Source organism: Corvus brachyrhynchos, unplaced genomic scaffold (assembly GCF_000691975.1).
Source record: "Corvus brachyrhynchos isolate BGI_N302 unplaced genomic scaffold, ASM69197v1 scaffold229, whole genome shotgun sequence".
Taxonomy (NCBI): domain Eukaryota; kingdom Metazoa; phylum Chordata; class Aves; order Passeriformes; family Corvidae; genus Corvus; species Corvus brachyrhynchos.
In genome coordinates this window covers 3,685,347-3,696,903 of record NW_008240042.1, presented here as the reverse complement: position 1 = coordinate 3,696,903, position 11,557 = coordinate 3,685,347, and the positions used below count along the sequence as shown (strand labels likewise).

At 38.6% G+C, this 11,557-nt stretch overlaps 1 protein-coding gene across 4 annotated transcripts in view; it reads left to right on the top strand.

Moving 5' to 3' along the window:
- The first annotated feature begins 800 nt into the window (after positions 1-800).
- Positions 801-11,557, top strand: part of PTPN13 (protein tyrosine phosphatase, non-receptor type 13) — an 87,133-nt gene continuing 76,376 nt past the window's right edge. For all 4 annotated transcript variants that reach the window (XM_017744184.1, XM_017744183.1, XM_017744181.1 and 1 more), the window contains exons 1-2: positions 801-920; positions 8,536-8,705. In XM_017744184.1, the coding sequence (XP_017599673.1) occupies positions 806-920; positions 8,536-8,705 (285 nt within the window). In that variant the 5' untranslated portion in view covers positions 801-805. The remainder of the gene's footprint in view (positions 921-8,535; positions 8,706-11,557) is intronic.

Sequence of the window (11,557 nt, the reverse complement as noted above, 5' to 3'; positions counted from 1 at the left end):
GTTTTAATAAACCTGTAACTACTGATTGATCTGTCATCTTTATAAACACAGCAAACTCTTGCCCACAGCATATGGATTGATGCCAGTTTGTTGAGTTTATCGATGTAGAGTCTACAACATTAATATAGATCATTATTTTCTTAGCCTGAGTTTTTCTGGAGTAGGTGCTCAAAATTCTTTATCGCCATAGTGAACATTTTGTATTATTTATATTTGGTGGGTTCTGTTAATGCTGGAGAATTTTTGTGACTAAGGGTTGAACATGGGTTATTACTACTTGTGATGCCATGATGATTTTTTGCCTTTTCTTGTATACCCCGTTTATACCTTTTTATGGTATTGGCTTTTTGCCTCCATTCTTGGACTTGTTGAGTCTCCTAGCTTAACAAACATTTTAGAAGCTTCGTAGTTAGGGATCAAAATGCCCCAGACCCCAAGGTCCTCTCCAGAACACATTCTGTAAACTAAGATAGAACCATCCAGGGGAAGGTTCCTTGGGGAGAGGGGCACTCACTCGAGCCTCTCATGGGGGAATCTTTGATAGATGTGCTAATTAGTAAAACCTATAATGTTATACCAGATCCTTTGGGGGGTGGGCATTGTGGTGTGCATTGGGGTGCATTCAACCTGGACATGTGCACCTAAGGATCCTTCAAATAAACACCAAGGTAAAATCCCTTTTTCCCTTCTAACCACGTTTGACTCTTGATTTTAAGACCGGGAAAAGGCATCACTTGAATACTGCATGCAAGGAGAAGAAAAGTGTTATTTAGTCTTACATCAGTCTGTTTATTTCCCAGGTAACATGCATGTGTCACTAGCAGAGGCTCTGGAGGTTCGGGGGGGACCATTGCAGGAAGAGGAAATATGGGCTATTTTGAATCAAAGTGCAGAGAGCCTTCAAGAACTATTCCGAAAAGGTAAGCGTTTTTAAAGACTAATGAATACAGAGCTGGAAACGTCTTGGTTATGCTCAGGTGCCATAAAAGTAAACTGCCTTGTCCTTCCTAGGCTCTAAACCCAAACAATAACTTGCTCCTAAGTTGTCTCTGGGTAAGTGCCTCGCTGCACCCCAGCCCAAAGGTTGCTTTCAACCATCACTTCAAGTTCTGCCAGAGTCTGTGGCATATCCCGTTTCTTGTGGCGGTAACTTCAATTATTTTAGACTCATTGGAGTGAGCTGAAAACACAGGAAAAAGGTGATAAATAAGTGTGAGACCATTGGAACACTTCAGTACCGAAGGGGGCACAGAAATGGGTACAGTACTGTGCAGTCATGACCAGTGTGCTCTGAAGAGATTCAGTCTCAGGGGAGGCAAAGGTGAGCAACAGAAAACTTGACCAGAGGGCTAGGTATGATTCCCCAGAATGCAAGTGGCAACACCTACACGCTACTGAGAGGAATGTGGTGTTGTCTTGGACTTCAAAGGAGTACAAGTATTTCTTCTCCCTCCCCCCTCCCACCTTAGTAGGCTCCAGGTTGAGCGTCTGAAATACTGCTAATAATACACATTTTAGCACTAGGTCTCAATATGGAACCTTTCCCCTTCCTTGTATTTTCCTCCCTTTTCTTTAAAATCTGTAAATCCTTAAGGCCCTTCCCTCCCTTTCTTGCTTTTTTTAATAGCAATAAATGCTTAACCCAAATATTGAACTTCAGTAACATCTTTAACTTGTTCTCAGATAAAGTATATATTCCCATGATGCACCTAGTATTTCAGCACCTTTGTGGGGGGTCGTCCCCTTGTATCTAAGCATGTATATGTAAGCTTATTCAGTTTTATTAATGAAAAGCAAAGGGTCACACTTTGAAAATAGTCATTGTTTTGCCACATTACGATGCAAAGGGCACATCTTTGTTATTGAGGGAAAAATGTTTTGTATTTTTTGCAAGTATTTGATGTAGAATTTCATTAAGATTCAACATTGAAGTTGTTTTGGGTTGGTTTTATTAAGATTTGGTTTAGACAATCTGTTGAGTCAGATACTGGTTCTGTCTTATGCATTGTGCAGCCTCTGAGACTGGTCTCAACTGGACTGTTGGATACTTCACAGGCCCCAGAGAAGGCAGATGTGGGTAAAACCTGCTATATGGTGCTTGATTTCTGATCAAGCTTGACTTAGCTTTACAAATATGAATGTTATCAACTTCTCCAATGTATTTTTTGGTAGGTGAGTTATAGGTAGTTTTGACATCCCATTCAAATTTACCTTTTTCCCTTTACCCGTGTTCTCACAGGCCATGTGTAGTAAAAAGCGTTCCCTATTAGGAATGCTGAGTTTATTGTTGCAGTTTGACCAACTGACCTGTCCTGCTGCTTCTCATATTGCAAGAAAGGGAAAGCTGGCATCTGCTTTCCTCTCTCTTTCACTCTTTGTTGTCTCTTGGAGACAGTCAGGAGAATTATTTCTTTTAAGAGGGCAGGTTGTTAAGACCTTGACTTAAGAAGGATCTTGAATGATTAGAGGTTTACTCTTGTAAACTTTGCAGGAATTGACACATGAAGCTCCATCTTTTAATCCACCTGCAAAATTGCAGTTGTATGAGCCCATAGCAGTGAAACCACTTAAAATTTTGTCCTAGATTTTTTTCCAGAAGGGAGTCTCCACTGAAAATAAGAACTCACCCTTTCTTGTCCTGAGAGTAGTGCAGAAGAGTTATCATAGTTTCTATGAAGACTGCAGGCAGGCATCCACAATGAGAACACAGTCAGCGCTCCTTCAGAAGAACAAGTACTGAAAGATGAGAGCACAAAACAGAAATATGCCCCAGGACTTCTGATATGTGTTTTTAAGGCAGGGGAATGTTTGCCAGCAAGGACTGGGTAAGGTGGCAGAAGCTTCTGATCTTGCTTCCTATCCGTGAAGACCAAAACACAAATTCAGATAAAATCAGTGCCAGAAGAATCTGTCTTTTTTGGAGGTGAAGCTGTTTTATTGAGTTGTTTTTCTGCTAGTTCAGCAAACTGTTTTCAGTTGCATGCTATTAATTAACCTGGGATATAGCCTTTGGTAAAACACACTTCAAGAGACACTCAAATGAAAGAGCTTTTCTGTGTAGCTAAGGTTGATAAAGGTAATCTAATTCCTCCCAGCAAGAGTTGAATAACCAGACAGTCTTTAATGAAGGTTTGTCTTCACTAATGAAGCAGTCTAGAGACTTTTTTTGTCATCTTGAATATCAGTTTCTATGCTGGGTTGTAAAGGTGTCGTGGACATGCAGGAATGTCCATGTGGAAATGTGGAGGTTCCTGTAGGCTTGTCTGACTCAATTTCGTTCTTTATTTGTGGAGGACTTGTAGCAAGGAATCCTAAAGAAATCTTGTTTTCCTTGGTCGAATTTCAGGCCCATTTCTTCCATGGATATGGCATGGAAGAGCTATTTTATGGCAGAGGATGAGTTTCCAAAATTTTTCAGAACTGACTGATCACTCCTGGGCAGAGGGCAATAGGTCAAGCTTTTAGCTTCTGCAAGATCACAGCGTGTTCAGCTTTGACCAGCTCTCAAAAGTGTTCTTCCTTCCTGTACGGAGTCCTGAAGTCCCTGAACTTGCTGTTCTGTAACAAAATATAAGTTTTCTGAGTGTTTTGTACATTGTTTCTTCAAAAAAATTAAATAAGGCATATTGGTCAACAGTCTGTGTTCCAGCTGTTTTGAAATGAGGGGGATAAAAAAGGCCATGTCAACTCTTAAACTGCTACCTGTTGGCAGCCTCTCCACACCAGTCCAGGAACCACACAAACTTAAAGGATTTACCAGTCCAAGTAATAATTCATTTATGTATGTAGTCCTGGTAGAGTTTTGGTAGTTTATTTCAAGTTGGAAATCTTGCTATTACTCTGTCAACTGAGAACCTGTTCTTCAATTAATTTCTTACTTAAGCTAGTTTCTAGAAATTAGAAAAAAGTGTCCAAAACAAGCTTCTGTTACAGATTTGATGGCTTCTTTATATATAAAAGTTGTGCATGTCTTTTAGTGGGTCTACTTATCCATCAAAGCACTGAATAAAAGATGCACAGGATGAAAATCCATTGTCTTACATGGTTAATTGCATATCACATCATGTCTGATTCAGCAACAGATATAGAAATGTGCATATTTTTATCCCTCTTCATATTTACAATTCTAGCAGATGTTGAACTCCTTAAAAATACTTCACAAATTTATTTCTATAGTTATAAAAAATGAAAGCTTGGATTGAATTGCCCAGTTGCTAATCACCAATTCAGAAGATCAACTCTGGTAGCTGTCTTGTCAGCATATTATAAGCTGTTAAATGAAGGAGAAAGACAATCTAGGACTCACTTGCAGATCTGACATCAGTTGCACTGGTGATGTTGAGATTAATCTGGAGATTTGAAAAGGCCGATACCAGACCTGCCCTTCTCTTACATCTGTTTAATTATCTGCAATAACTATTTTGTTGTTGAAAGACGTGCTGTATCTTGCACTCAGAACTCCATGAGGTCAAAGGAACAAGTCTTTGAAGTAATCTCAAATGTGAGTGTATAAGCGTAAGGAGAATGCTGTGCTCGCTGCTGCTGAGAATTATAAAACAGGCGTCCCTCTAATTTGGTAGGTTTAACTGGAAAAGATTTATCTAAGCTTGAAAGTGGGAAAGCCTTCATATGTCACTTAAGCCACTCCCATTCTAAAGTGTGCGTTGAGGATTCTGAAAATAATTGGATCTTAAATTTGGAGACGTGTATCTAAATGAAGGGGGAAGAGAAGGGGAAAGTGAGTCTGATATTAAAAAGACAGGTTGAGCAAAGAAAGAGAGTCTTTGCAAGTTGAATGTCTTACAAATTTGTATGTGGGAAATGATTTATGTAAAGAAAAGTTGTATCATCTGAAAGTGGATGTGAAGAAAGAAGATTATGGTTTTCAGGGACCTGTAAATCTTGTTGACAGTCAAACTACTGTAGCTGCTTAGCTTGAGTAGGTGTAATGAAAAGAAGGAAGGCAAAGTGTGAAATGTGCTGATGGGGACTAGTGGTGAGTCCAAAGTAGTCATAGACCTAGTTGGGATGGAGCAGGAAATGGATTGGTTTGGTTGACAAGAGGAAAAATGCAATAGGAAGGGGTAAAAACCCAAATCCTCATTTTCTAGCTAGTCCTTGTTGGCAGGGAATAAATGATTGCTTTTTCCCCTTGCCAGTAACTGTTAGGGAATGATTTTTTTTTTTTCCCCCCCATCATCTGGTGACATTTGATTTGGTTGCTGAGAAGGAGAGAGATTGAGCTTTTGTAATTTTATTGGGATTTAAAAAATTTTTAGTTTCTATTCCTCATCCCTTCCTCCACCCACCCTACTCACACCAAAGAGGCTTGGTGACTACGTGCACTCTTTGCAGAGCTCTGCTGGATGTAGTCAGCACAACCGTGTAGTGTGGTGTTAGACTGACTGTGGGGCAATTCAGGGACAACATATGTGATCTCAGAAATTAATTGTTCACCTTGTTTCTTGCTCCAGTATCCTCAGGAAAGAGTAAATTTCACTTTTCCAAGGGGTTCAGTATCCCATCAGAGCTCTCCTATCCCTTTGTTCCGAAGGGAAAGGGAGCAGAGACGCTGCAGTGCTGCTTGCCCTGCACACCAGGCATGCAGGGACATGCTGCACCAGCCCAAGGAGGAGAGGATTTACAGCATAAGTGGTCCTGTGTGCTGGCATAATCCTGGCCAGGCTGCAGATGAGTCAGTGGTCTGCCTGCCTCCAGCCTGGCCTGAGCATACACATTTTCAGGGTCCTTTGCTCTAGGAGAAATTTTACGTGTCTCAGTGAGGGCTACGGAGGGAAGCAAAGATGGGTGTTGAAAACCTCATGTATATTTTTGGATTGTTCTGTGGTTTTTAGAGATTTTTGTCGATGTGTGTGTTCTGTGCTAATGGTTGAGGCCTAAGAGAGAAGTGGGGGAAAAAGATCCTGAAGGACTGACTTGAATTGTGACTGTAGCTTGGGAATTCAAAATTACCTGCCATCAATATTGTAAAATAGATCCATTTCAAATATTTGTATTCATGTCCCTTATAATATGGTGGGTCTTTTTTATCTTAGGCTATTTGTATGCTGTTAAAGCACATAAAGGACTTTTCCCTTCTCTCATTTGTTTGGCAGATGCTCTGTAGCTGAAGATTATTTCTGTTTTTATTGTGTTTAAAGCCAGTTCACTCTCTCACTTTAAGTAAGACCACGCTATTTATCTCTGTCTTGGCACTGCTTGATATACTGTGCTCTCACAAGTGTTTTGTTACCGAGTTGCATAGTTCTGGAATTAACTCAGAAGGCTGGCAGCTCTAGCACAGTTGAAAACCTGTTGGATAGAAAATTGACCAGGAGCCATATCCTGAATTCCAGTGCTTTTAGAAAAAGGGGTTGGGGGGGTTTTTGTCATTTTCCTCTGTTATTTTCAGGAGTATGTTACCCTTACTGCTCTTGTAAATTCTTCTGAAAGCCTAAACAGAAGATGACATGAATATTATCACTGGAAGATAGTTTCTGTTGTTGTCTTATAGTTGCTGGCTATTTGACACATTGCATCTTTGCTACTTTTTTGTTAAAGTAAGAGTAATGTTACTGAAGAGTATTTTCCTAGGTAGGTCTACCTAGTTGGAGCTTTGAGACAGTTATTTTGGTTTATGAAGCACGCCTTAAGGAAGGAACTGGACAATTAATTGTTTTGTCCTCATCCTTTGTAACAATAGATTAGATTCCCTGGAGTTGGGATGGGGCAGTATGATCTGCTATGTTAGTTGTAAGCTACTGAAAGAGAAAGCTAAAAAAATGTCAATAGAACGAGTTTGGCAAAACCAGTCCCTTTTCTAAACTTATTATTTGTCACATTAATTTTACATTGCTTCAGGTCATGAAGATTCTTGAGTAGGGGTGGATCAATAAATTCAGACTCTACATCTGTAGGGGACAAATGCTTTAAAGTTTGTTGAAATTAATATCGGGAAGACTTCAGACTAATTGTGGGAGGGGTTTTAATTGTTCTCAAAACTAAATCAATTTTTTGTCTTAGTATGTTTCAGAATATGAAGAGTTTTTATGCATTTCAAATATTATACAAAATGTTAAATTAAGATAAAAGCATCTACATTTCCTAGGGTTCTTGAGTTGGGACTTATAAGCAGAAATCTTACAATATTTTAAGATGTTGCTTGTTTAGGGTTTTTATATCAGTGTTGAATACACACAGAAGTGGTGAAAAATCCAGTAGTTACCCTCAGGATAATTTTTGAAAGTCAGTGGCCATCTAAGGTAGTCTTCCTAAAAATGTTTTTGGAAGCCTTGCTATATAATGTAGTATTTTCTTGTTACATATAGTAGGAATGGTCTGTCCATCTTTATGTTTCTTTCATTTAACATCTAAACTTACTGCTACAACAGTGAACAGCACTTACTCTGTTTGTTTCAAAGGAAGTGGGGTTAGAAAATTGAAGGACTTACTTGGTAGATCCTTTTACACCTGATACCTGCAAGCAGTAATTTAATACATTTCCTAGGAGATTAGAAATATTCTAGATTACAAGATAGTTCAGCAGTCTAGGAACCAGCACTGTAGGAATATCCTGAGATGGAGAGTGGAAAATGTTAATGGTGATGCTGAAGGAGGAAATTATTATTCTGCTGGTTTTCCTTACAATATCAAGGGAAAAGGATGTATCATTCAAACATGTGTTTCCTCACATCTTGGATATATTGTGCAGCAGAAGACAGAGATATTGCCTTTTTGCCTATGAAAAAATGAAAATTAACTTTTAGTTTTACTTAGGTAAAATCCTGTGCCTCCTCCAGTGAAATTGGGTTGATTCATGTTTGAGTTGTAGAAAAAATATTTTGACTCAAGGAAATGGTATTTATTTTTCCTGCCTTTTTGTGTTACAGTAGTTTGACAGCAGTATTATTGGACATCAAAAATCTATCTGGCAAATTGCATATTCTAGATCACTTTTGGTTCTGCAATTTCAGTGCTTGTTTTGATATTTTCAGGTATTTTTAATTTTTTTTTTGCTTTAGACTAAAAAGGATTTCTGTGCCACAAAACTCTTCTGTTTTGTCCCCTTCTATTAGCCACTCTAATGAGGATTTTCCTTCTCCACTAATGTTGTCTACTGTCTTCAAAACATTGCTGCTGCAGTAATGCTATGATGGTATAGGAGCAAACTCCATTCTATTGTAGGAATTAGCATTATTGACGTGCACTACAGAAGGGGAACATTTTATATGTCAACTGTAGCATAATTGAAATAACTTTAGGATGGGAAAGATTTGTGAGTATTTTAGCAGGCTCTTCCTGAGCTTGCTGTTATGAATAAGAACAGTCATAAAAGATAGGTGTTACTCCTCAGTGTGATTAAAATCGAGGTGGTTGTTGTGGTTACGAAACACTGCAGGTGGAAAAGGAAGTATGAATCTATTCCACTAATAGTATGTAGGCTGATAATAAAAGAACATCAAGCAAGGGCATCAAACACAACATTGCTTCATTTTCAGGGTGGTTTTTGGTTTTTTTTTCCCTTTTCAATTACAGCTGATCCTGCTGCTCTGGGATTCATCATTTCTCCATGGTCTCTCCTGTTGCTTCCATCTGGCAGTGTGTCATTTACTGATGAAAATGTGTCCCAACAAGACCTGCGAGCATTCACAGCACCAGAGGTTCTGCAGAACCATTCGCTGTCATCCCTGTCAGATGTTGAAAAGGTAGAGTGCCTCTTCCTTGGCAGACAGCTCTGGTGTTTTGCTGTTGATCCCTTCACAAAATAGCTTTAAACTGTCCTTTTTATCTCCCCATGGTTTGTGATTCGTGTAATTTCTTTTGTGAGGAGGGGAGGGATCCTCCTACTTTGTTTTTCCTGGTAAAAGTGGAATTATAGTTGTATGCAGTTGTGAGGAAGAGTCTCTACTGCACCTGGCCGTGTGCATACTTGAGCAAGGGCTGCACAGAATTTCCACTTCTCCTTTTTAACCCTTTCACAAGGGTAAATGTTCAGACAGATGATGTTTGTATATGTGATCTCCTCCAGGTCATTGACAGGTACAGTTAAAATGAGTATCTTCTCAGCTGTGCTCTTAAGAATTTGTTGCAAATGGTAACACTTTCCCCAGAAAACCATTGCCTTGGCTTAGTCAAAGATATTTAGCAGTGGGAGTGAAAAGGAAGCTGAGCTATTTCTATCTCCTTGGCTTCCCTGGATCAATAATCCTTAGAGGGAAGCTAGCCACAGCCAGTGTTGTAGACTGGGAACAATTATGGCATTTGGCAGTGTTCCTCCAGGAAGAACAGCTCTTACTCCAGAGGAAAGTGGTATTGGCATGGGTAGCTGTTGTGTGCACAAGGACTATTAAAACCTGTATTTCTGTGTTGAATATTTGGTGTTTACAGCTTTTTGTATATAGCCAGTTTTCTTTAGGGCTCTATCACCAAATACCTACTGTAAACCCTCTGTTACTCCCAAGTCCTTTAGACATCCTTCTTGACCTGCATATTGTCAAAATTAATGGTATGATAAAATATGTTTACAGTTTTATTTATGTCAAAACTATAAACAATTAGAAACCTAGGCTGAAAGTTAGAGAAATAATAGAGGAATAAAAATAGCACTGACATAATGAAGACTCAGGTTCAGTTATGTAGGATGCAGCTGCCAAGTTCTGTAGTCATACTGCTGGAATTGTTTATTTTCTTTCAAGAGGGACAATGCTTTCGAAGACAGTAATGTTACCTCTAGTGCCAACTCTGAAGTTAATGTACAAAACAGGCCTTTAAAAATGGCAGAAAAAATAGTTTTGAAGGGACAAGTTTGTGACCTTTGTCAGAGTTGATTGCATTCTTTGCTCTGTGCCAGTATTCAATATGCTACTTTTTTTCTTTTTGAAATAAATGGAGGACTGTTACTATGAAAAGCCATGCTGTGGTGTTTCTTAATCTTTAGGAAGGAAACCCTCAGAGGGACCTCTGTGGCCTGTAAACACCAACACAGAGCACATCAATAGGCGATGACCAAATGCTGGCACTCTGTGTGTGTGCAGCGCTAACTAATCCTCTCTGGTTAGGGCTGTGTGAATTACTTTCCTGGTGTCAGCATAACCTTGCTTGCTGGATGGAAGGTGATCCACCTACTTCCTTATGTGGAAGAAGAAAGCTCACTGAAACATAGCTTTGTCCAAAAACCAGTGTCCTTTTATGACTTTATTCGTTGAAGTTCGTAGGGCTGATAAATAGCTTATACGTGCATCCCTCTTTTTTTGACTGCTTCCCTTTGCGTTCCTGTTAAACTCTGTGTCAGGTGGTACACTGGTTATTTGTAAGGAGTATGTTGACTTCATGTTTCTTAGATCACAGAATCAGATCTTGCTTTGCTGACTGTGGTAACTTTTAACACATTTAAACTTTTTTTTTTTTCTTCTGTCACAACTGGCTGTAGTTCACTGAATTCATTTACTGGAAATCATTGGTGTTTTCCTTTTTGATTGTTCTACTAAAAGCTGCTGAAGCAGAAAAATACCTTGTTTTTTAAGGCCTTGTATCAGACAGTGACGGGGTTGCATTTATCTTTTCAGTTATGATTGTGTTTGCTAATACAAGTTAAGTGTATTCACGAGAAATGCTAAAAAAAATTATCATCAATAAGTGAATACCCTTTTGATTCCAAGACACACAGTCAGCTTGAATCCAAATATGTGTGAGGTAACTGCAGGCTTATTGGAAATAGAGTAACCAAACCATTCAATATTAGAATGAAGATTGATTTGGGAAATTAATTTCATGTTGATTTATATATTGTGGAACATATTTAAAGTATCATAGTACAGAAATTAATTACAATTTTTGAATAAATGCTTTTATTTTGAAAGCTGTTTTCAGATAGATTAGTAGAGTAGCATGTTTTAGTTTAGAGGACTGATCGCACATAGCATTTTTGGAAATATCTTCTGTTATTTTGAAGCGCAGAGTCATAGAATGATGGAATAACCTGAGCTGAAAGGGTCAAGGAGTCATCAAGTCCAACTCCAGATTCCAGAGAGGGCAACCAGAAATGAAATCATGTATTTGACCATTGTCCAAATTTTTCTTGAACACTGACAGACTCAAGACAATGACAATGTCTCTAATTAGAAGTAACTAATTTTATAATAGTATTTTCAATTGCTGTTATTGCATTATTGGGGGACTGAAAGAGTTGGCAAGCTTCTGTTTTTGTTTGGGTTTTTTTTTCTTGATTGGTTTTGGATTCTTTTGGGTTTTGTTGCCTGTTTTTTCTGAAAAGGTTTTTTTTTGCATTCATTACTGCCCTGAAAGCATGTTCACCTCTTTCTGCATAGCTGCAGTATATCTTGATATATAAGGAAGACTTTGTAGCATTTCAGTTGAAAGGGTAATGGGTAATAAACCAGATAAAGAGCAATTTTCTCAGTATTTGAAAGAGAATGTTTCTGATTGAATGGGGCAGTGGTATTAACTGAGAACCCCTGATGCATTTTTCTGACTACTGTCCTAATCTGTTCAGATTTTTGTCAATTTATATATCTAGAACTTAACTAAGATGTTTTGC